Here is a 27012-nt window from a genome sequence, read left to right as displayed (position 1 = left end):
TTACATTTAAGAGTTTACCAAGATAATGTATCCTTTAGCAAGATAAGAGCAGCATAATAGAAATATTACCTGTGAATCTGATCTTGTCTGCTAGAACGAACTGGAGCCAAACCATCTATTTCATCAAAAAAGATTATAGAGGGTCTCATCAAGTATGCCTGGTATGCAATCAACAGAACAAAAATTAAACTCACTGTTAATTCCTAAGTTCTCCATCAACATTGAAAAGTGGTTTCACTAGAAAGCATTAACATGCTAAACTAACACATATATTGAGACATCTTTGTTAGAAAGTGTAAAGTCTGAAATGAAAACTGAATTTCCAACTCCAGCAGTGTTTCAAAGCAAAGCAGAGTGCAGTCTACTTCAAGTAAGCAAGATGGCACCAGTGTACCAGTTTTACTGTGTGCTGGACCGGATAAAGACAAACACACACTTTACACTCCGTTACAGAAAACATGATCTTAACTGCTCATAATCTGTTTCTTTGGACATCTCTGACAGCTACTTTTATTTGAGCATTTTACTGCTTTATGTGACTATGTCCTGTCTAATCTCTTCTAAGCCAAAAAAAACATTAAAATAGACACACAACCACGACAATCATGCACTCCCCTCTGAAGCATTTATCTTGAACATGCCAGTAAAACTCAAACACACTGACTGATATTTCTTTCCTCAAGTTTTACTCAAACTACTTTGCTTCATTAACAGACAAATCAAGAGACTTCTTTCTCTAATTTTCCAGAGCAAGCAATGCTGACTAGTTAGCATTCCTCCATTCTTTTCATCTAAATATGTCATTTGGTAAAATCCTCCTTAATAAATGAAAATGTACAGTTATTTAGTTTCAATTGCAAATACCTTTGGCTACCTGAACCACGAAACACAACATACAGAGAAATTATATGAAAAAAATGTATTTTCTTCTAACCTGATCAAAAAGGAGTCGAAGCTGACGTTCAGATTCACCAACCCACTTACTGAGACAGTCTGCTCCTTTCCTCATAAAGAAAGCCACCTTTTTGTCTCCTTGACTGCATTCATTAGCTAGAGCTCTAGCTACCAAGGTTTTACCTGTTCCAGGAGGACCATAGAATAAACAGCCCCTGAAGATAAATGGATCAACACAGTCACAAACTTATTTTACGTCTCCTAAAAACTCCAAGTCAAATTTTATAATGAAGACAGGGAGCCTGGAGAAGAATGACTTAAGATCTCATAGTATTATTATTTTGTAGTAGTAGTATTGTATCATTAACATGTTGTAGTATTAATGACTTCATAAAATCTAAGTTTGTTTTATGTTTTCAAATCAGTAAAACTTTGATTTGTAAAGAACATTAATCAAAGGCATACTAAGTATCCAAAGGATTCTTTTACATTAAATATCACCTCCTCAAGTATTAGATTTTAGGTAATACCTTAACCAATGTTTGTTACTTCTTATAAATGAAGTAATTAAGTGACAAAAATACTCCAAATTTTTCTATTGACTTAGACATCATGTACCCATTTAAATCACATACCAAGATGCCTCATTAATTAATATTAAAATCCCAGTCTAATAATATTGAGAGAAACATCAGCATTTTGCTTGATCTAGTAAAATATTTAATAACATAATGGGAAAGAAAGGCAAGGTACTACTAAATAAAACACATGAGAGTTCTTTCTTTAACCAAATCACAAAGTTTACCTTCCTACCACAAGAAAAATACAGCAGGTTTTTTTAACTCTTCGTCCCACCTATTACATATTCTGATAGACAAGTAGGGTAGCAAACATGTAAATCTATTTGAACTATAAAACACCTCAGGAAAAGAATCAACCTCCTATGCATTTTCAATTCCACAGAGCTTAATAAAAAAATGAAACAGTAAGAGTAAATACACCTACCTTGGTGGCTGAATTTTGAATTTTTCAAATATTTCTGGATAGAGAAGAGGAAACACTACCATTTCCTTAAGTGCAAGGATATGATGGCTCAATCCCCCTATACTATCAAAACACACCTTAGGGGAAAAAAAACCAAAACATATTAAGTTTATGTTGTAGCAGCTTTCCACAAAAGCACCTTTACTTATAATATGTTTAAAAATGCATTAGAAGAAAAACTGATTGCATTGCTCAACAGGATTTCCCTGAATTTTGAAAGTGTGAAAAAACAGTTGAGAAAGTCAACTCTTGGCTGCTCATATGAGACTTATGTGGTTTGCAAGTTAACTGTTGCAGGGCTGCCTGGACATCTATGGAGATCCAGCCTAAGTCCCACAAAAAATGCTTTGTATTCCAAAGGAATAAGTAGGCAAAAGCTTTGATAACAATAAAATAAAATATAAAAAACACCAGTGAGCTTTTTATGAATTTACTCCATCATCAGTAAGAGGCAGTGGAGAATTCTGCTTACGTATAATTGAGGGAAGGCAGATGAAAAGCTCTAACAAAACCTACCGATTTATCAACAATCATAGGGTCAACATCAGCCAAACTCGCCCCAACTTTCACACGTTCTCGAAGTATTCCACTAGCTAAGTCTTCTGCTCTGAAGTTTAAAGGCAGGCACCTGTTCAACAACAAACACCAAATAAATACTGTTCTGTTTTCATTGGAGGTGAGGAAACAAGAGATTAAATGCCTCCTACTACATAAAGAGATAACCTTCCCAGATTGGTAAATAAAACTAGTATTTTTTGTGACAATTATGGTTATATATCTGGAAGCTCCTTAACATAAAGTTAGTTTTATGCATCCATACACATATTTCAATCTGAAGAACTAGGCCAGACAGATTATTTTGATTAAACACAGAAAAAAAAGTATTTCCTTCCTCTAAGGCCCTACAAAGATATTATATCAGGCCAACTGCATAGTTAAAGGGAGGAAGAAAGGTACTAGTAAGATACAGGTGAAACTCAGAACTACACTTCTGGTCACTGTACATTGCTTGAATTCCTTGCGATGGAAAAGTGAATGACGTGGCAGACAGAAGAGATGGACAAAAGATGAGGAATCTCTTTTTCCCTGCAGAATTCTCCTTCACCTAGTCATCAGTGAATAAACTTACTTATAGATCTTCCACTTTTAGATTACTGCTAAATACATCTAAGGTCAAAAAACTGTGCATTGGGTGTGTAGAATGCATGAACTCTTACACAAGAGGAAGAGGGAAGAGCTGGGAGTACAACTGAATTAACTAGGACCAAATTACACCAATGATGTTTTAACCAACAGGAGGTGTTTTTTGTAACCCAACTGAATCAAACAGCTACTCTTGTATTTCTATCTTTTTATCACTATTATTATGAATTATCTACTCATAAGACTCCAAAACTTGTATTAATATATAACTAGCACACCTCCTAAACCGCATCTGCAGGTAATTACAGACAAAATCAGAAGTCTGCAGAGCTCATAAAACATTATAAACTAGTTCTGCTTGTTTTCTGATAAATAATAAAATCAAATCATTCTTAAGACCAAGGATGCTTAGATACCTATTTCTTGCTCTGGCTATGCTTTTAGATTTTCTTCTTTCAAAACGTTCTTCATCTGAAGATGTTGTATCACTGCTGTGAATGGCATGCTTCTTTCTCCTATTGAAGAGGCAAAACAAACAGAAAACTCAGTCTTTTTTTTGCAGTAGAATGGCATGTTTTCTATAAAAATGAAACTGAAATGGCAAGTACAGCACTGTTCAGGTTTGAGAGGCATGCAAATTCTAGATTCATCAAGTATCAAAATAATCTGAGAGGGGAACAACAGCTTTTACTGCCGCAGTGATTATCCTGTTTCAACATGAACATTACTAGGACAGCAGAGCCCCATAACATGTGCATAACAGTCCATGATACCTTATCGATGTGATTTGAATGTTAATAATAATATCAATATATTATTAATATAATAGTCAATAAGCTGCAATTGTGGTTTGGAAAATTACCAACCACTTTAGCCACCTTTAACATAAAAGATATACCAATGTCTCCTTAATAGTTTGATGCTTTCCTTTAAATATTCTTGGAAAAATTCTATACTTCACGAAGTATATAATCTCTTTTTATGAGGTTATTAATTCTGAATTGCAGAACAGGCTCTCAAAACACCTGTACTTCTGATCTGAATTCAAGTAAAATTACTATCCAAAGTCTGAATGTACCATTTCTTATTTTAGTATGACAGTATTTCACAAAACTGAGCACTTTAGAAATGTCAGAGAATGTACATTAAATCTTCTGTACAAAAAGGTGTTGAATTTGATATCAGTCTGAAATATTCAGCACTTTTTTGCATGAAGAAGTTGGTTATTAGTAAAAAGTCTTGGATTTTAAGTGAATATAGTGAGCTGCATTATTTTCATGAACTTGTTAGTGCACTGAATTAACTTATTTTTGTCAATGGATAACATGGTCTATCAGTTTTTCTGTTCAATGACCAAAAATGAGATACATTTCAAAATATATCAAAGACAGTATCAAGCAATTGGGAAGACTTCTTATGACAGTGTCCTGACAAGAAGGGATAAAATATGTAACATGCAGGCTAAAAGTAAAGGGATAATAACTTTCACACTCTTCACGTATGAATAGTAAGTACAAGTACAAACCCAGAGATTATCCAAAAAATTTTCATATGCTCTTCAAGGAAAAAAATAACCAACAACTCTTATCTGCATTACAAAGAAACTTTAGAATCCTAAGATTCAGCTATTGCTTTATTTACTTCATATATTTTCACTACAGCATTAAAATATCATATATATTTTCACTGAGCAACAAGACAAGAGTTTCAGCTATGACTAGTATTCATTTACTTGGATTCTGTTCATGGACAGATTTGTCTTTTTGAAGCTTGAGTAAGTTTATTTTTTTAAAGAATGTTTTAAGCTGTAATCTCATCTGTTTTGTTACATAAAGCCTACCGACAGTTTCCAAGACAACTTGGTACATTCCAGACTTCTTTGACACAAAACATAAGAGTCAAAAATTATGCTTGCTAAATATTTTATTAAATTGTTGATAATTCTTGGATGAAATCTGAACTGAAAGAAAACAAAAACATTAACCTGCTTTGCTGAGTTTTGCAGAACAGAAAGGGGATATTTATTAAACTGATGCACTGGATTTAAATATTAAATATACAGCCTTATAGAGAAACCTACAGTGTGCCATGCAGAATTCTTTCCAGTACTTGTAGCACACCTGTTTCCATTCTGTTTAGCACAAAGCTTCTAGTGGTTCTAGACAGTGCCATGACACTCCTGCCTGGATGCTGATCAGGGTCTGAACTTAGGATACAATTCAAGACCCACTCACATGCATGAATGAACTGTGCAACTCACTCAAGAATGGATTGAAAATCAAAACCTATCAGAATGTACTAAAGGAAAGCAAACATCCACACACTGAGAGACTGACATTTACCTGATATGGCTTCTTCTTGCAGGAGATCTGTGAATATCAAACAGCGCATTTTCTCTCTTTTTTTGATGAGCTGGAACTGTAACATCAATTACAAAAGAATAATAAACTAATCTAAATGCAGTACAGAAGTGCTGCATTATCAATTTTCATCAATAAGGTTATCACTCGTTTCTCAGGGGGCTTTGTCACTATCTCTGTACTTGGCTTGATGCAGGCACAGAAATTCCATCCTCACCCTCCTCAAATTATCAGAGCTGTGTCTGAGTTTATCTGCAGAACATTATACTCCATACAGAAACCTCTTCATAGCTGATAATATGGGATGTCTTGAAATTTCTCTGAACAAATAAACCACAGCAGTTCTCAATAAAAGAAATTGTATTCTATGATCCCCTGACTTGCAGAAATGGTTCAAAGCCGCATCAGGGAAAACTCAGACTTGACAGGAAGAAATATCACTTTACTGAGAGAGTGGTCCAACACTGCAACAGACTTCCTAAAGAAGTGGTTGATGCCCCAAGCCTGTCATAAGAGGCATTTGGGCAGTGACCTGAATAACATGCTTTTTGTCAGACCTGAAGCGGCCAGGCTGTTGAACTTTATGAACACTGTAGATTCCTTCCAACTGAAATACTTCAGATTTCTCATTTGTGATAACTGCTGCTATGCCATTTATCCACAGTTATGAATTGGGCTTACCACTCAAAAAGAGAAACAGGCATAACAGTAGCTATTTTTTCTATGTAATCACCTAATTTATTAGATTGCTACTTGCCAAGAATTTCTTGACCTAAACCCCATTTACACCCCACCCTGAGCACAGCACAGGGCAGCACCTGCAGAGCTCAATGAGGCAGCAATACTGCCATCACTGACAAACTGACAGACTGGTTCTCAGCAGTCCCATCCACGTGGTGACCCACAACAGGTCAGGATGGAAATCACACAGCGCTGTGCACCCCTGTTACTCTGTCAGGACTCAGAAGTAGCTGTGCAACTATTCCCTCCCCACATCCAGGGCTGGTATTCCTGCACGTCAAGCACTGTCTGGCTCCTCACCTATTGGAGGGGCCTGGTATCTCTCAACAGTTTTTCTCTGTCTGAGATTATATGGCCGATCATTTTCTTCTCCCTCAGCTTCTTCTACTTCTATATCTCCATCTTCTTCCTGAGACTCTGTTGGAGGGTAAAAATATTTTCAGAACACTTCCACCTCACATCAGAGCTAAATTCACCCTAAAAAATTAACATTTTAATGGTCACTGAGAATTACTTCCCATTTATTAATTAACACTAAATGGCAAATCACTGGAAATTTGAAGACCATGATAAATCTAAAGCACATTGTCCAGTTTCCTTCTAGTTTTTTACACAAGATTCTGGAAAGGCAAAAGAAGGAAGAATAAATGCATTCAAAACAGCTTTAGTTGTAAAATACTTCAAATATCACTTCTACACACTGTATTTTTTCTTCAATAAGTATCCTTCTAATTAAGGATAATGCCTTTCTTCTCTTTTCCCATAGGAGCCTCAATAAATCAAATATTTGACACAGCATGAAAATAAGTACAACTTTATGATTCACAGTATCATTTTTACACAATGCAAAGAACACAGAAATACACTTTATATACTTTATGTATAAAGGTACAACCTAGGCCCATCTGTTAACAGGATCAGAATTTCCATCCGTGGATATCTGAACTAGGACTGCATTCTTATTCATTGGGACAAACCATACCTTCCACAGCAGTTTTAATTAAAAACTGAGATGCAGTATGCTGAAACCTGTACAGGTGACCTTAAGTTTAAGTCTGATTTTTAAGGAGGCCAAGCATGATGCTCATCAGGCCATCAAAGTTAGGCACAATCCCTTCTTTCTGGGTAATTTTTGAACCCATTGACCAGTTTCATTCAAATTTTTAAAGAAAAGTAGAATGTCAAATACAGCTGTGCACCTACAAGCCTTCTAAAATGTCAATGGACAGAAAGCAGACTTTAATTAATACCTGCCCCCAAAGGAAGGATGCAGGCCTAACTATTACAAATTCTTTCTGGTAATTGCCAGTCGGCACGTGAGAAACATCAAGTCAGTTAGAACACACATAGTTGTAGACTACATTCATTACATCCTGACTTCCACCACAGGATTGTTACAGGGAATGTAAGGAAAGCTCCAATTACTTAGTGTTACAAAGAACAGAAGGAAGGAAATGCACTATACAAACATTTAGAAACCAGTCTTTGTTCTGCTTTCTATAGTCCCATATATTGCTATCTTATGGGAAAGAGAACTTTATTTTTTAAGTATTTCGGACAAGTCCCCACAATTTTTTACCACCCGTACCTTCTTCTTCCCCTTCTGTGGACACTTCATGGTGGTTCTGAATCCCATAGCTATTTCTCCTCAGTGATTTTCTCCTTCTTTTCACTCGAGAATACATATCCATGTTTTCCTGGAATAAAATTCACATGCACTCCCATCAGTACTGTCCTATGTCACTCAGTATTAGTCCCAGTGGATTAAGTAATGCTCCACAATCTTTAGCCCTCAAGTGTTTTTCCAGCAGACCTCTCCATAGGTATACTACAAAAGCAGTCTCATTTAATAGATGCTAAAGTAAATCTCTCAGACAGTATCTAATCCATCTAATGCAGAGTAACATCAATATCAAGTTTTCATGAAAAAAGCAGATGACAGTCGCTGGTCCTGCTTCCAGGCTACCAGAGTATGCTTCAAACCAAAGAACCACCACAACACATCATGAGAGCATGACAGTGAATTATCAATAAAGAAAACAATGTAAAGCATATCCACTAATTTAGTTCTGAATTTTAGATTATCATGGTTTAGTTTATCATGTTTTTTACTGTTACCCACTGAAGAAAATCACAAACCTTTAGACAGAGCTACAGACAAATGTATGGTGTTTGCAAAAACAGACAAGCTTTGCTGTGATACGACTTTTCCAAGATCTCAGAAACTCTGCACTTACAAATTCTGTATCTGTCCACATCCGCAGCCGTTCTACTTCCCCAGATCGCCTGTTCCTCCTGATGTTAATATTATCCATTTCCTGTAGGACAGCTTCAGCAGTACTAAAATATATGCAACAGTTAACACACACAAAAAATCAGTCTTAAAACAGTAACATGCAGAACATTAGACATAGCATTCAACATCTTAAGTTGTCTATCAATTAGCTACAACCTAACCATACTAAAACTGAAAGGCTATAAACTAAGAAGTATGTAAAAGAAGAAATGCTGATGCTATGAAAGTTTGGGGTTCAAATTAGACAGTAGTATTTTAACAAACTTTTTAAAAGAATTTGACTCAGTATAAATTGTAGCATATAAATTTGCAACTGCTGAGACATTAGATTAGGCATCATGTAAGATTAAATTTGCAAAAGGAAGTAAAGCTCTTCACCTATAATAATTACAATAATGGGAATGCAATTAATGTCTCCACCCCATAAGCTTTACTCTGTTTTACCCTGGCCCAAAAAGACACTAGAACATAAAGGATTTTCTTTTTGTTAAACTAGTAACATCTAGAATCTCATAATTCAGTGTTTGAATACTCAATACCATTTCTCATCTACTATTTAGTCAGCATTTTCATTATCTGGAGTGTTTGTAAACAGCTGTCAAAACAGCAGCGGTATATAAGTGATAACCCTGGCCAAGACGCTTCACTGCTCAAGCAAAAGAACAGCACAGTATTAGCCAGGTCAACTCAATTATTTGGCCACCTGTCCTGAAGACCATGTTATTACTCTCCATGGCAATTAGAGTAGCTTTCAACAGGAATTCCACTATATTTGTATAATATTTGTAAGACAGAAACCTTCAATTCCTTTTTTTCATGCTGTTTAAAAGTAAATCTAAAGGGCGAAAGACTGCCTAGAAGACAGTGGAAGTTCTGGTGACATAAGTCAGTAAAGTCACGTTTTTATTATGAGAGTTCCTCTCCATTTTAAACAATTCTTCCAAAATATCTGTCATGTGTGACAGAACTGTTTAAAGTAAAATCATCTGCAGTTTGCTACCAAAGAAAATAGGGTTGGAAGGGACCTGGAAAAGCCCACATGCTCTGCCAGGTGAGAGCACACTGCAGAATGCCTAAATCATTCCTGACAGACTTTTGTCTAACCTGCTCTTAAAAACCTCCAATGATTATGGGACACACTTTTATCAGTATAAGCTCATATACAGACTTCAATACCATGATTTTATCAAATTACAACCTTCATGGTAGACTTTTTCCTACTGTTGATAAGGCGAGAGAGATTCAACTGCAACTAGAAAAATAAATGTAACTCAATATAAGTTTGCAAAGTGATACTAAGTAGTTACTGAGTAAGTTCAAATAGAAAATTAAATTAATAAAAGATTAAACAGAATACATTTAAAAATAAAGATCATACTTGACAATTGAATGTTTATGTTTAAATCATTTTCCAGCACTGGAGAAAGCAGTCTCTCACAGATATGACAGCTAAAACCTGTTTTACAGGTGGGAAGATCAGGACATATTAAGTAACCTGCCCAGGGCTACAAAGAAATAGTATTTCAAAAAAACCATTTCTGGCTCCCATTCCTATGCTCAGACCAGACCATGCCTCCCTGTCTGACCTACTTTGTCTGCACAGTAAATGTCAAAAAGTGACACCCACCCTATGTGAATTTTTAACAAATGGTAAAAAACAAAAACAAAAGAAAGCTACAAACTTCTGATATATTATGATCAAAATCATACAAGCAAAATCTAGAAAGCTTCCAAATACTACTGCTAATCACCAATTTACATGACATTTAAAGTATCACTACATAAACAGGTTACCAAGAAACAAACTAGGGTGTGGATTTACAGCACATTAGGCACTCTGCAGTAACTGCCAACATACAGCTTCATCCAGGTGTAAATACAGAGTAACTTACTCCTCAATGAAAGCCTGGGAAGTTACTCTGCATTTAGAACACAGATACCATGGCAGTCACAGCACAGATGCAGCTGTAACTCAAACCACAGTCTAGCTTGTCTCAATGCATCCCCACAGTAAAACACAGACATGGCACTGGAACACAGGGGTTTCTAATTTTAAAAATCATTAAGGTGCTTTGTGAATACAACTGTAGTATCCCCACATACCTGTTTACTAGCTGATCAAACAATAAACTCTGATTCAAAGTTTCAAATCTGTTTTTCCTGGACCGACAACTTTTTCTGACTTCTATATCTCCGTTTATGCAAGCATGGTCCCCATCTCCCTTTTTTTCCCCTCGAAGGGGGTGGCTTTTGAGAGCTAAGAGAAATTTGTATTACTACTTCAAAATGCAGGAAACAACATTTTCACAAACAAGAATTAATAAGAGAATACTTAGCAAGGACAATAAACCGAAAGTTATTAAGCAGAATATGAACTGAAGAACTGTATTTAATTCCTATCAAAGTTATTTTAAAAGTTATTTTTGCATATTCAAGCTTATTTCGTTAGATAATAGTCTTATTTTATTATTAAAATTTGGCATTCAATTAAGCATTCAATATTTTTAAGTTAACATCAATACTCACTACCATAAAAAAGCATACTTGGCCCAAAGCTTCAATTCCTAATCTTTCAAATATAGTATCAAAAGGTCAGATACAACATATTGACTTCACAAGCAGATCTATACCAGTTACTCTGTACAGTGCCAAACAAAGAGATCCCACTGCTAATTGTCCCTCAGGCATCACAATAAATAATAAAATACTAAATATGCTTAATGAAATAACACTTACATAGAGTCAAAATTAAACAAGACAGAACTGATGAAAAAGGGACATAAAAGACAAAGTGGTTCTAGCTGAGAGAAGCAATGAAATGGCAAGTTTGTAAGGTACAAGCTTTTAGGAAGACTGTTCAAGGTAGCAGGAGCTGCAGACAAGGCAGGTCTCTCTAAAGCAATAGAGTTAAGTAATGTTAAGAACCACAGAAGGCCAAATTTCAGATGAGCAAAGAGACTGAGTAAATTAAAGAGACCAACTGAGAGAGGAAGGCCAAAATTAGTTCATAACAGTAATTTGGGAATTAAGGAAAACATCGAGATCATGGCCAAGAGGTCTGAATTGAGAAGAGAAACGGATTTTCATCTAAAAATATTCCCCATATCCACAGAGAGTATCCAAGAAGGCAACAGGAAAAAACTGAGCATTAACTTTTCTGGTCAAAACGGTCAAAGGAATCAGTAAAGTTATCAAAAACATATGCCACTGAAAATCACTGACATAAAACTGTTTTGCTACAATTCACTTACATAAGCTACGTCCATTTGGTAGTGTAGCACCAGGCTGAGAAGTTAACCTAGGAGACAATCAGACACACAAATAACATTACCTTTTTTTAGCCAAGCAAAAGGCATAGAGTGAAAACAGAATTTGACTGTAAAATGCTCCATGATACTCTGATTTCAAACCCTTTGCAAGGCATACCCTTGGAAGAGTCTGCTTCATGCCCAAGACCTTAGTAAGGACAAAACTGCTCAATACCGATTATATGAATCCCCCCACAACTAAGCATCTCTTTGATCAAACTCACTAATCTTTCTTCATGCCTTTGTCCTGTTAATTCTCTCTTTAAATTTCAGAACAGAACCTTGGTATAGCTCTTCAAAGGCAACCTTGGATTTCAATACCTTGGATAAACCAGTAAAAGTAACAGAAATTTTAGGAAACTTTTAATGACTCAAGATCACAGAGCTTTGGATTTTGGCAGAAACAACATAAAACTTCAGATGCAAACACATGTTGCAGTGGGTTCTAAATGAGCAACAATATGATTTTAAGTACCCTGGCCAAATTTCATTTGACACAATGGTCTAAATTCTCCCAGCTGCATTCAGTATTTATTTTTGTACATGGACATTACTAGGAGATCCAGTACAAGTCTACTGTTATAAACAAAAGAAACAGAAGGTGCAACGAGTTCCCAATGACCATGGTACATTAATATGCTAGTTTTAATTAATTCTGTTTTAAAAGAGAAAAATTAACATAAGAAGAGGTCTACTTTGAGATTTACAAAGCCATTAAGCAAACTTCATCCTAGCAGTCGACAGCCCAGTAGTGATTTAGAGTCACTCTTACATACAAATCATTGCAAGAACGATTTTGACATGTACATAAATATGAAATACATATCTACAGAAGAATCAGTATTAACTGAAAGTTCATGGATCAGGAACATACTGTGTACACTGTCATGTGAGGAACCTTATGAACACAAGGATGCTTTGTAAAATACTATTAGAGTTATAAAATAAAATTAATTACTTCTGCTTCAAGTTATAAAAATGTGGCAGGACTGAGGCTATATTCAGTAAAATTTACTTAGTAGGCTGAACAACAATACAAATAAACTTGACCATTACCCATTCTCCAAAGACAGTAACTCATATTCCCTAATTAAAATGTCATGTCTTCTTAGAGCTTGAGTACATAAAGATACCAATTACATTACTAAATTTGGATGCATCAAAAATTTAAAATTCATACTGCATATCAAATAAAATTACTTTATATTTTCTGCACAAATATGCATAGAAAGGAAACAGAAATGAGAGGACTGATGCAACCCACATTCCTGGGGTCTTAAACTGAAAAAAACTGTGTGAAAATAACATGCTTCAGAAGTACACTCCTGAGCTGCAGCTGACTGCAGAAACAGCATAAGTGGGATAACAGCACAGAAAAAATTGGTTGGAGTTCCTTCTTCTCTTGGCACCAATTACCTGGACTGTCCAGCTGAGATGCTCCATTCCTCTCGCTGCCCAGTACTGCGTGATTTTGATTTGTCTTTGCACACAGGATCAGCATGTTTTGAGGTACGTTTGGCAGGAGGAGATATGTGGCTATCACTCAAACTAGCATCACTACCTTCATCTTTCTGAAAAGAAAAAAAAGCATCAGATCATACTTAATTGGCTCATTTGCAGATATCCTTACAGAGAAAGAGTAAAGTTCTGCTCAGTAAGTAAGGAAGGAAAGTCTCTGTTAAACTCTTAGTGATCAACCTGTGTGAAATATTAAAAGTGTTTATTCTGAAAACATTAACAGAAGCTATGAAAATATTTAATTTCAAATATTAGACTTCCATAATAGTTTTCCTGTATTTCTAAACAAGTACTGCTTCTATAACCCACTGTATTTTTTATGTATCATGCATGACACTGCTATTCTCACTTACTTGCAAAAGAGCTAGTAACACCATAAAGAGAGAAAAGGGTTGTGGAAAATTAAGATACTTCAAAGCACAGTAATTATTTATTCCACTGAGGATGTCTTTTTCTTTAAAACACTTGAACAAACACTCTTCCTTCTTGTAAGAGTTTTCCAGTACCTTGTTCTACCCCTCAAACTGTCCAGCACACAGACAGATGTCCAACACTGTTCATTAACAGCATTATGCACAGTAACCATAACCTTTTAAGCACCTAAAGAGTACCAAAAGGGGATTTTTAGCATTGCATTTATCACAGGTTAACAGAGACAAAAACTCAGAGATAGTACCAAGGGATTACTTCAAAGCTGTACACAAGAAATGGACAGACACCCAACTTCAGAGGATCTACTTCTATTTCAGTGAACTACCACAACAAACCATAAAACCAGGATGCTATTAGCTACAAATTTTACCTCATCAAAACAGTCTTGATGTCACCCAGTGGGCAAACCTCACGAAGTTCAAGAAGTCCAAGTGCAATGTCCTGCACCTGGGTCCAGGCAATCCCAAGCATAAATACAGGCTGGGTGGAAAATGGATGGATGGAGAGCAGCCCAGAGAAGAAAGATTTGGATGTGTTGCTTGACAAGAAGGTCCTCACAATATGCTCTTGCAGCCCAGAAAGCCAAATGTCCTGGGTTGCATCAGCAGGAAAAAGGCAACAGGTCAAGGGAGGGGACTCCTCCCCACTCCTGAGATCCCACCTGGAGTCCTGTATCCAGCTCTGGGGCCCACAACCTATGAAGGACATGGGCCTGTTGAAGTGAGTCCAGAGAAGGTCATGAAGATAATCCAAGGACTGAAGCAGCTATGCTGTGAAGACAGGCTGAGAGAATTGGGGTTGTTCATCTTTGAGAAGGCTCCAGGGAGATCTTATGGAACCTGCAAGTAACTAAAGGGGCTCTAAGAAAGCTGGAAAGGGACATTTTAACAAGGGCGTGTATTGACAAGAGAAGGGGGAAAGTTTTAAACTGACAGATGGCAAATTCAGGTTTGATATTAAAAAGAAATTCTTCACTGTGAGGGTAGTGAGACACTGGCACAGGCTGCCCAAAGAAGCTGTGGCTGCCCCATCCCTAGAAGTGTTCAAGGGAACATAACAGGTTGGACAGGGTTTTGAGAAACTTGGGATAGTGGAAGGTATCCCTGCCCACAGCAAAGTTTTCGAACTAGATTATCTTTAAGGTTACTTCCAACCCAAACCATTCTATGATTCTATGAATAAAAAACTAAATATCCTTTATTGCAAGAATAGAGAACCGATTTTCAAATATTAATGTCCAGGAATTGTCAGTAAGAACTGGAACTATGACAAAGAAATAATTTTACTTAAACACAAGGAGATGTTTAAGGACAGAAGTCCCATTTGTTCACCGGGTTTATTAACAACAACCTGATTTGTACTCCAGATACTTCAACATCATGTGTCATGTACTCAAGAAAATTAAAATAAGAAAAGGCTTTTTTTTTAAGAAAGGAAGAGAGACTATCACAGCACAGTATTTAGAAAGTGAAATCGAAATGTATGGGTGCAGTTTGACAATACAGCTCAGCACCACTGTGACACAAGGAGAGCCCATGCACTCCCTTGCCTGACTACACAGCATTGCTCCAACCTCCTTGGATTTTCTTCCAATGTCTATCTGATCCACCCATAAACCAGACCAGCTCACTAAAGCTTCAAAAGCTCACTTTCCTTCTGTTACATTAACTTCCTACCTTGTCAGTGATCTTAATTATCTCACTGAGGGATCAGGCAATTACAAAAAATAATAACTACCACCACTCCTAAATACAAAACACCTGCACCCTTCATAGCACTGTAAAATAAATGGGCAGCACCCGGCTGTTTTCCGTAACACTCTGAAACTACAAAATACCAACTTTTTACAAAATTTTAATAGCCTGAATATTCTGAACACTCTAAGTATTTGTGCATATACTTTTGCTTTATTCAGCCATCAGTTTACCTGTGGACTTAAATACAACCCTGCTTAGGTCAATTTTAGTAACTACTTTCCGAAACTACACAAGCTCCCCTGTGAAGGATGGAAGCAGAGTTTCAAGGTAAGCCACAGAACCAGTTTGAAACCGGCTAAGCAAGACAGAGAAAATGAAACCAGGAAAGATGAAGCAGCATGTAACAAAGCTTTACAAGGAGTAACATTAAAGCTATTTGCCAGCAGTGAAATTAGTAATGCACAGGTTCCTGTATTCCATCTCCACCCCTTTCCATGCAAAAAGCCAAACTCCTCTGAGTCTCCTATCATCACCTTTCTCTGAATTTCCTCCAGTGCCTTGCCTCTGGTCCCAAGTCTCAAGTTCAGCTTATCCTGTCAGCTGCAAGTTAAAACAAAATACCAGCAATGGAGACAAATTCTACTACTTTACGTTTCCTCTGGTACAAATATTCACAAAATTCATAAAAGTTACACAAAAAGAGTATCTTTGAGATCTCTAATGCTGTCAAACGAATGTATACTGGCAAATAGCTTCAGAAACTGGAAGAGCAGGCTGTCAGTGTGACCACATGTGCAATCAGTTCCTTGCAGCTGCCTAAGGAACCAGACTAACAATTAAGGGCTTTATTTAATTAGGTTATTCTTTGTTCAGGCTATTATTTTCAGCTAAGCTTCACTTGTCTGCATATTAACTCCATGCACAAATTCAGCAAGTACAAAGCAAGTTAAATTTTAAGATACTCAAGTCCAAACACTAACCTGTTAAGACTACATGCTGCATAAGACACACTAACACAGAAAATGTTTTACCATGAATATTCACAAAGCTTCTAGAAAGTTAAAATTACTGAAATTTTAAATATATTACAAAGAATCCAAGCTCCATTTTCCAGTTAACAGACAATCTTAAAAATTCAAGCTCTAGGGAATCAAGTAAGACTACCATCCAGAACCTTCACTACCTACAGTAAAACACAGAGATAGAGTTTTCGTAACACTCAAGAGATTATCCGAACTGGGATACGCTAGAACAAGAAAGGAAATTAATTTCAATTTGGGAAGCCTTTACAGAGAGCAGTCTATCCACTGCTTCCTCCCATTTATAGCTAAACAGGTCTAATGATTCCACAGCACTCAACTTGCTCCCTCAAGGAACTGGGTCTCAAACCATTTATACCTTTAATGATTAAAAATAGCACTTCAGTTCCAACCCAGAAACTTATTACTTCAGAGTAGATATCATGAAAATGTTCTGGGACTAGAAAGATATGATACAAGCATCAAACTTAAAAATTAAGAAATTAATAATGCAATTGAAGAAGTAGAAACCAATGCACTGAACTCAAAGCTCCTAATGAAACACTGGCACTGAAGCAAATGCACTCACATGCTGAGAGAATGCAGAGAATATGAATTAATAAAATCTTAATCATGTCAGAAATTGCCTTCAAGCATACCAAAGCAACAAAGAAAAAGCAAGCACAGAAGAATCAAAAAAATTATTTTACATAGTGTCAGAAGGTACAAAGAAAGAAGCAAAATTTAGTGCAACTGCACTGATCCAACAGAAAAGACAGACCCAGCAAAGTCCAGCTGTGGTCCAGAACAACCAGAACCACCTTCTACAGAAAGCACTCTTGCTAATAAGGCGTAAGGAAATAACTGGCATTAACAGGATACCATCCATGGTCTAGACTGGCAAAACACAGTCTTCATTATCCTTGGATTCAAGAGTAAAATGGAATGTGAGCTGAATGAATACCACAAATCAGCTGTTGAGCTAAGATTCAATTTAGGCAGAGGCAGTGAGGCAAACTGGTAACACACCTTCACTGAAGGCACTTGAACAATGATACTGATATATCTAGAAACAAAAGCTAAAATTAATAATAAAGCAAGAAAACACATTTTTACACAGAAAGTTGTGTATTATCTCTGTGCTTTCTCTGCTTTGTATGAAAAGGAGAAACACTGTTTAATACCCATCTATGAGCAAGCTACAAATACACTAGTATACATTATTACCTGTAGTCTCTTCTCTATCCATCCCTAAATTTCAAAACACTAATTTTATTCTAACAGAGCTTTATTTAAAACATGTAGAGTACTTAAGTTTTGGAAAACACAAACTAGAAATCAATTAATGAAACTGACCTTTTCCTTCTCAATTTATCCTCTTAGAACAGTGACTACACCATTACAGTCTTTCAGCAGGACTGAAGAACACACATTGCAGGGGAGTACTCACTGACAATGCCTTCAGGTGTATCACAGGAACCAGTTAAAGTATGACATTTGATTAATTCCCAAGTTAAAATACAAAGATTACTTATAGCATCTTTGAAGTGGAGAGGGTACAGGGATTTTGTTTCTTCTGTTCTTTAAGTTGAATCTCCTGGCCAACAGAATAACCGAAGAACTCTTCACTATACTGCTGGTCTGAACATCCCAAAATAATCCTAATCCAGTAGTCTTGGACACAGAGGATGAATACAAACCATCTCTACCACTGGCATCTCCAAGCATGTGAACACAAGTTCACTGAGTTCTCAAGAGATTTTATAACATTCAAACCACAACCACACCTTGCAATTTCTGAAGAAGACTCCGTCTGGTTTGCCACAGGTTTGTCTGTACTCAGACACAGGCATGCAGACATGAATATCTGAGCTATCCACCATGGTCAGACTTGCTGTCCTCGCCATACGGTTTGTGGGGCACACCCTGCTGAGTGTCTGCCGCACCCTGAACACTCGCACCACTGCTCACTGCTCCTCACTCAGGCAACTTTTCAACCCACTCTCTTGAATGCTGCAGCAGCTGTTTTTTCTATAGCCTCCTCCCATGTCTAAGACTTAAAATTAATGCACTGCTATTCAATCTTCAGCTAAACAATCCTATTTCCCTGTATTTTGTTAAATGCACAAATAGCTTTTCTTTATAACACAATAAACAAGCACAAAAGACCCTGAAAGTTACTTTCTCTTAAAATAGAGAAATAAACATTTTCAAAAAATCTGTTTCAGCCACAGGTTTTCAAAAATGTCTTCTAACTTTAGTTAAATCCTAGCTTCTAATATACATAAATGTAACTTTTTCCACTTCATTTGACTCTCTGAAAAGACAATCATTTCAGATAGGTCTCAATCTTGATAATTTTTACTGACTACGGAGAAACTAAATCCAGGTCCCCTGGTTATTTCTAACTTTCTATTCTCTCATTTAAAATACATTTTTTGATTAACAACACATCTTCTTGCACGTCCCAGAATATTAATCTGGATTCTTATTTAAAAAACACATGTGAAAACAACTGGTCTGCCTTTTCTCCTACCAGTCCATGCAAACTTCTTGTAATAGGCTGTCCATTAAAAGACCTAAAAGACTCATGGTTATCTAGTACATTTAATAAACTTTTGTATTCTACAGTATAAAAAGATAAAATTGCCTTTACAAAGTAAAACAGTTATTCATGAAAAAAATGTGACTGTGTCCCAATACCCCAATTAGTTAAGCCTATGTCTCATCCTTGCCCTCATATAACTGTTCAGTTAACAACTTGCCTTTGCTGAAATGGCAACACATTTCAAACACCAATAAAATACACCAAAAACATTGTCTAGCTGTCTGTCTAGTGACTCTGGAAAAACCAATTGTTCCTTTGTTTCTGCAAAGGCAAAAAATGTGGATTAAAACATTAACTCCTAAAAATTTAATTGCATTAAAGATCTGTGTTAAGATCTATTGATGAGACTCAGGTAAGAGCTAGGTTTTACTAGCATTAGGCTAATACATTTTTGGGCTAGGCATTCTAAACAATTTTTAAAAATCAGAAGGCTTCACAATCTCTTTAAGATATTTTAAATTTTATTTGGTTCCAAATTCTACTTACCAGATCAACAAATTTTCTTATTACTGTGATCATGTCATCTGACCAGAACCTAATAAATTCCTTCAAATCCTATTTCCTTTTCTTTTTTTTTTTTTTTTAATTCACCACTTTTTCTTATAGCTTCTTCAACAAAAAGAGGGGGTAAAAATAAAAAAAATTTAAAAAAAATATTAAAACCCCCCTTATGCTTGGTACAAATGTTCAGTAGCTGAAACGCTCTCATGATCATGCTCAAACCAGGCACCACACCTTGACTTATGCATCCACACTCTGTCCTAATTTCAGGATGACACACCACACTCTACCCACTCCCTCCAGCACCAACACATCCTCACTAGCTCCTCTCTTCCCCACCTCAACCCACATTTTCCTGACAAATGCCTTCAACCCCTCATGTAGGGGACAACTGGCTGACTGCTTAGTAGGAAGAGGTAAGACCTGATACACTTGTCTGGGAAAAGAAGGTAACATGACTGAACATGAGATTGAGCATAATACAGCAGACTGTATTTGTGATGGTATACAACATACTGCTGAAGACTGAATGTCTATCTTTGTGTCCTAAAAATCTAGTGTAAAAGCACTTTTACTTCAAAGCTAGATTGGATGGGGCTCTGAGCAACTCCTGTGGATGGAGTCCCTGCCTATGGCAGGGGGTTGGGAAGAGATGATTTTCAACATCCCTTCCAAACTCTAACCATTCTACCTCAGCCTTCAATTAAGAGAATCTGAGAGATAAATGTATTGGGATTAGAGTAAATTAACTACATTAGTGAGAATTCCAAGTTTCATGAAGGCCCTGATGCATTAACCTTGCTGACAGCTTGAAAGAAGAAGTCAGTTTAAAAGAACACATCTCCTGGTTGCAGTTCTCTAATTTCCACTTGTTTGCACACAGACATTTATCAAACATTGGCTCTCCACAGGTGTTAAGGAAAAATAATGTTCATGCTTAAGTGCTTGATGATCTTGGAATAAACAACTATTAACGATGTATTTCATTAGTGGTAATGATAGTAAAGAATGCCTCAATTGCAGGATGATCTGAATCCTTTTAACATTCAGCTCCTGTATTTTTTTTCAGTGAACAATGTTCATGTCAATAATAGCCATTAAGAACAAAAAGAATACTATCATCTAGACTTTTTCAGAAGAATAAATTCTTCCCCATTCATTCAGATTAAAACAAACAAACAAACATATTTCTTGCACTGGAAAATCTGCTTTATTATTTTAGCAGATTTCCATTTTATTTCCCAGAACTCTTCAACCCTAGAATTCAGGTAATTTATTAAATGTGAAAGCTTTTGAGAAAAGTTAAAAGTTTACAAGTTACAAATAAAAGCACTGTTAACTGGGGATTTTCACACCTGCAACTATCCCCTCTGTCTGTTACAAAAAAAGACACCTGTTTGTATCCACAGTGAATGAGTGCCTGTCAACAGCTTCAGTGTGGCACACAAAAAACTCTTGCAATCTACAGGTTACTTGGTTCATGAATGAAAGGAAGAGTGACCTACAGAGCAGCCTCTGCCAAACTGTGACAGAGGCCATAACTAGTGAGCTGAGGTTTATCCTCCCATCATCAGCAACCCGCTCCAAGCATTTCCACCACAACTCCTCCTCCTCTCTTCTCTGGGCCTTCACCAAAATTAGGATGATACTATGATATTTCATCTGATAATCAAATCAGAAGGATGGAGGGGAGGCAAGGGGAAGCCAGAGGATGTGGAGAAGAGGATTGGTTTCAGCTGGACCAGAAACGCGATCCTGATCCAGCTGATCAAATGGCCTGGCAAGCATTAATATTGGCAAGTCTGTTGTTTTCACAACTGCAGAGTTCACAGCCAGAGCTCACAGCTCACAGCACATGTGAAATCACACACCTGCAGAAGAGCAAGTCCACTGAGAAGAGTTCTCTACTTGCTGTATGGGGTCCACACCTCACTTAGAAGTTTTTCTAGTAGATCCACTTAAGGGAAGTTTCTAAAACCACTGATCCTCTTTATTTAATACTGAAGCACTAGAAGCAATGTGTTTTTAGTCAGCACTATATTAACCAGTTCTGTGAGTTTCTAAACTCTGTTAACAATGACTTTTAAAACAGAAATTATATTTATTTAATAAATTGAGAATCAAGAATTATTATAATTCTGATGTGGAAAAGATGAAAACATTCAAATGTTTTTTCCTACCCTCAGTCCTCAAAAATCCATCTTGTTTATGTTTAATAGCCACATCCTAAACAAAGCGTATAGGACATGGTCTCCTTTAATACTACTATAAACCTAAATAAAAAAACAGAATGATCTAAATGAGGATAGCAAAGAGAAGAGAGGGAGAAGCTGTGAACCAGACTCTTCCCCAAGGCTTGGACACGACCAGGAAACAGACTCAGTGAACTAAGCAAAGAAGTGTCTGTAGCAAGGGAAACTAGGAAGGTGGCCCTCTGTATGGATAAAAAATAGGATTTTAAAACACTTCTGCACCCCTAGCTACAATGCACTTGAAGACAGTATTTTCAAAAAAGAAAGAAATTGTGTAAAATTGTGATAGAAATCTTAAGATTAATGTACTGAATTTTATCTCATAATAAAAATGAAATTTGAAGCCTTAATGACAATCAGAGAAATAATAAAGGATAGTTACTAAGTACTTGGAATGAGGGATTGCTGAAGCACAGCAACAAATTTCACTGCAAGTAATCTCTTCCACATGTAGAAAATGAACAGCTTCTTCATTTCAGGTTATTTAAATAGCTTGGCTCAACTATTTATCCATTTAAAATGAAGGAACTGACTGGAGGCTAGAGAAAAGCAAAATGCCCTCTTCCCAAGTTATGAAAGCAACTGAACCAAAGCATCTGCTCCAAGTACAACTGGATACAAACGTTCTATCAAAGCTTTATGTTAGTTAGGCCATCAACAGACATTACTAGAAGCATAAAGGTAAAACCACAAAATTCAGTACAGGCTACAAGAACTATGGAACTTGGAGAGGCTTCTAAGTTCTGTATTTCTAATAGGAGAATTAAAGCTGCCTCTTTCCTAGTTCAAGCTAGGAGTTGAAGCTATTATAGCATACATGTACACAGTGCAAAATGAAAACGCTTACAGAAGATTACACATTAATCTTACAACTGGTTGAAAAGTTGCCTGTTTTAGTAAATACCAAGCAAAAAGAAACTAAATTTATTCAGAAAAAGAATCCAAGCACGTATAAATGCAAACCAACACTCGAACAATTTAAAGCGAAATTAATGGTTAAAATACACCATGAAAATCCCATCAAAGGTAATGAAGACAATATTTCAAGAGTGAAATCAGACTGAAATATTGTTTAGAAAAACCAGCAAAGCATGAAGTGTACACAAAAAAAGGAGAAAAACATATTGTCAGCTTCCTTTGCAATAAATGGGTCCATGAGTGGTATTACTCACAGAAAAAGTAATCCATTACAGCTAAAATATCTAATAAATAATCAGCAATCTTTCAGTGGGTCAGAGCTACAAAACAGAACACAAAATTCACAGCAATGAAAGCTTCAGCTCACTGATGCCTACTTGCTGCATGCTTCAGTTTAAGATGGGTTTTATAAACTTTTACAAAGAAATCATTCAAAGCGTCATTAGATTGGAATTAAAACTTTTCCACAGCATAGCAAACATTCAACAATTTAGGGCAGGATGTGCAAAACCATACCACATGCAACTGAAACTGCAGGGGGATGGAGGTGACCAGAATATAATTACCTGAGCTAATGATCTTGCATAACCCCAAGCTGCATACAACTCTTGCAAAATTGTCCTGGGCTGTCTCACAGCCATGGGTCAAACCTTCTGTATAAAGTTCAGACAGAGACAGTAGTTGGAGAAGCAGCTTTTATTAATATTACTCTGGGACAAGCCCAATATTCAGAGGAAGCAATGCAGCACATGAAACATCAACACCATTTCCTGAGTACTCTTCAGAGGTCTTATCCATTCACTGGATTAGCCCTTAGATTGCTTCCTCTGAAGGTCCTAGAACAGCGTGACAGCAAGGACAGCCAGCTTCCAACAGGATGCACCCCTGCCTCCCAAAACAAACCACGGACACTTCAGGTGTCCTGACTTCTGAGAGTGGCCCGGACTGATCTGGCAGGATATGTAAGAATCCAAACTCAGGACAGCCCTTCAGAACCACAAAAGGATCACAAATGCCAGCTGTATGGTATTTTGACAGAACCTTGAACTAAGACTGCTTCCAACAATTGCTCCATTTCCCACTGGTCACAGCTGTATTAACACCATACAGCCAAGGAATGGCCTGCACAACTCATTTTAGAACACTGATTTTCCCCTGCTAAATCCCAAAAGAGCAGCAGACCACTAAACCAAAAAGAACCCAAGATTTTATTACACACTGAAAAGATGAGCTTTCCTGGGAATCTTTCTTTAAATTAAATAGTTTGGAATAATTTCACAAGGCTTTATATTTCAGGATGTATTTCAAAGAACTGTAAAAGCATTAGCCTCAGCACCTCCATTGATGCTACTGCAAACTCGAACACAAAGGCAATGCAGTTCTTTAAAACACAGATATTGGATAGAAGCTTTTTTCTTTAAGACTGTTACGTGCAGGTGGCCAGCAAGTGTCATTTATCCAGCAAAAGGAGGAAAACCTAACTTTTTCTATAGCTTGATTCTAAACACCAGAGCACCCAGAACACCTTGAGATACTTTGCACAGACAATAAAAAAAATATGCAAATCAGAGTTCTTCATAAAGGAAAACTTGATTTTTAGAAAGCTCTATTGATTATCTTTAAAACCTGTAATTTAAGAGAAATCATAATAAGTATTTCATTTTCTATGCTTTCAACCTATTTCTGTTTTCAACACCTGACCATTAAAGGCTTTTCAAAGAGTAAAATGTAGCAACAAGTGCATTATGACCCAGAAATCAGAAAACACTTCTACTGCTACAGACTGAGAAACTACAGTGAGAGACACTGAAACATGCTGGCATCACAGGTCACAGAAATGCTGTTTGGCTCTCTACCTTTCCACACTCCAGCACCCGATGTCACTCCTGCAGCCCCCAATTGCTCCCATTAGCAATTAAGTACAATGGAGAGCTCTAAGTTGCACCGCGCAAGGTTGGCAGCACTACTTTTAGCCAGGATCATGTGTTACAATTATCACCGTGCCCTCAAGTAGCTTTTAAGGCACTGCTAATGCTTTCTTGGCTAATTAAATTAAGCTAACCTTGTATACATTTCTGAAATGCCTAACTAGTACACTGACATGATTTAAGAGTGTTTATTACACAATAAATTCTTGATCAACACTTTTGATTTGTGCTTTGAGAGGACTAAGAAAAATCCTTTCAGCTGCCAAAGTGTTACCAGCAATCACAACTCAGTGTCTGAAAACATCAGACATAACTAGATATAAACTGCAAATTTAACCACTTATAGTCACAGGTTCCTCAATTTTTTCATAGTGTGAATGAAATCCACTGAACCCATATGCCCTGTGTTAAAATTCTATGTCTCTGTAGAAGATTTTGATGAGCTTTTCTTGACAGAATGCTTTAACATAAAGCTAGAACAATTCCCAAATTTTTAAGCACAGAAGAAAAAAAAAATCTGTATTTTTATACACATATGTGTAATTTGTATAACAACAGAATATATATTTATGTAAGCATAGCTTCAAGATCTACTAGTGTGTAAATCAATACTGGAAACAGGAAGAAAACAAAGCCCAGTTTTTCCCTTCTGTACCCTCTCTATGCACTCTGCTATGACATCATCTCAGACAATAAACTTCTTGGCTCCTTGATCCATTTAGTGAGGGATTTTGTTCATTTTAATCTGGCTTCTGGTCAGCAGACAGACACACACGTATTCATCTCCATCACTGACTGCGTGGTTGCCAATCAATAATTCAAACCAGTTTGCTTTTCAAAGCCTGATGTCATTGCTTTCTCCAAGCTGAGCAAGTACTACTGAGGGAATACACTGAACATGATAAAGGCATTTAGACTATTACAGTCCATTTCCACAAAATGAGTGTTGCGTACTGATTCAGATCAAACAAAAAAAGACACTATTTGCATATAACTCAGCGTAATATTGAAGCAGAAGATGAGAAACTTAAGTTCCTGGGAAAGGAGAGAGTCAAGCCTATCTTTATAAATATATGCAAAAACCTCTAACAAATGGAAAAAACAAACAAAAAAACCCACAAAAAATGTCTATCAGAAAAAGCCATATGGAAAAAGGAAGAAGGAAATAGGAAATAGATACAGAAGAGGAAGAAGGCAAGTCCCATCCTCTCACTTGGTCTACTCAGCATCTTTCAGGAGGCCATTAGGTTACTAACTCTGTTTTTGTTGCTAATAAGGAACAGACAGATGATCCTTTAAAAGATATTCTGAAAGGTGGCTACAAACATTCCCACTGAAGAGCATTTCTCAGGGAGTCCCGGTGAAAGCTCCATGCAAGAAAATTAAGTCACACACTGCAAACAGGAAGCAACTCATCTCTGCCAGAGCTTCAAACTCTAGCTGCCCATTAACCCGATTAACTGCTGGTAGTATGGCTGATTTTCTGATGTGACACCCAAAAGATTTAGAAAGGACAAACTGTTCCAGTCAACTGCAAAAACAAAAACAAAACAACAAAAAACATACAACTTTATGAAGACGATCCCAGCACGCTTTCTGAACACAGCCTCACTATCTGTCTCCCGACAGTCGCTTCCAAAAGCAAAGGCTTTGTCTCCCTACTGCTATACTTATTCATGTCCTAATCACTGAGATCCTTCTCTGGCACTACTTCAAGAAGATTCAGAAGCTCAGAAAGACGCTGTATTGCTGACAGTACTTACATCTGAAGAATATAAAGAGTTATAAAAAAACAACTTTAAAATACAGTGAGATATACATATTTTATAAAACACACTGGATGGGGGAAGAAAGAAAAAAAACCCTCTTGAATAACTTCTGCTCATATTTGGCAATTACATCTTAAATGGAAAGAAAAAATCCACCTCAAACATATGAGATGTGTTGTGAAGTGAAACAAGTTCATTCCCATACACCAAAATTTACATTTAACTTTAGAAGAAATGCTCCTTTAGAAATGTGGTAAATATCTTGAGAAGTATTTACAATATTTTACACAATCTCCTTTCCTTACACCATGACAATAACATAAATTGAACATTTTAATGATTTGTAGTAAAAAAAACACTGTTCATGAATTAGAAATACTTGGAAAGAAGCCCAAGATACTTTTCTTAGCAGGAGTAAACTCCCTGAGAAGTAAGCCAGTAAGGGTTACTTCAAACTTTGCTTCACAAACCACAAGACCCATGATATGAATAAACAGAAACTGCACACTGGAACAAGCAGAACAGCTTTTTACAACCATGGTGCTGCATCCCCAGGAGTCCACTGAAATTAAACAAGGAAGAAA

The 27012-nt window shown here is 36.6% G+C and overlaps 1 protein-coding gene across 3 annotated transcripts in view; it reads right to left on the bottom strand.

Annotated features, from left to right (window-relative positions):
- ATAD2B (ATPase family AAA domain containing 2B) overlaps positions 1-27012 on the bottom strand; it is a 76191-nt gene that overhangs the window by 47082 nt on the left and 2097 nt on the right. For all 3 annotated transcript variants that reach the window (XM_086875684.1, XM_086875685.1, XM_086875686.1), the window contains exons 2-13: positions 13203-13357; positions 11730-11776; positions 10582-10735; positions 8420-8522; positions 7771-7879; positions 6483-6599; positions 5424-5499; positions 3498-3596; positions 2455-2566; positions 1900-2015; positions 935-1109; positions 70-158 (exon numbers count right to left, since the gene is read on the bottom strand). In XM_086875684.1, coding sequence (XP_086731810.1) covers positions 70-158; positions 935-1109; positions 1900-2015; positions 2455-2566; positions 3498-3596; positions 5424-5499; positions 6483-6599; positions 7771-7879; positions 8420-8522; positions 10582-10735; positions 11730-11776; positions 13203-13357 — 1352 coding nt within the window. The remainder of the gene's footprint in view (positions 1-69; positions 159-934; positions 1110-1899; positions 2016-2454; positions 2567-3497; positions 3597-5423; positions 5500-6482; positions 6600-7770; positions 7880-8419; positions 8523-10581; positions 10736-11729; positions 11777-13202; positions 13358-27012) is intronic.

This window comes from Cyanistes caeruleus, chromosome 2 (genome assembly GCF_971803275.1).
Source record: "Cyanistes caeruleus chromosome 2, bCyaCae1.hap1.1, whole genome shotgun sequence".
Lineage (NCBI taxonomy): Eukaryota > Metazoa > Chordata > Aves > Passeriformes > Paridae > Cyanistes > Cyanistes caeruleus.
The sequence above is the reverse complement of the archived record's forward strand: the minus strand, read 5'-3'. Positions and strand labels throughout refer to the sequence as shown.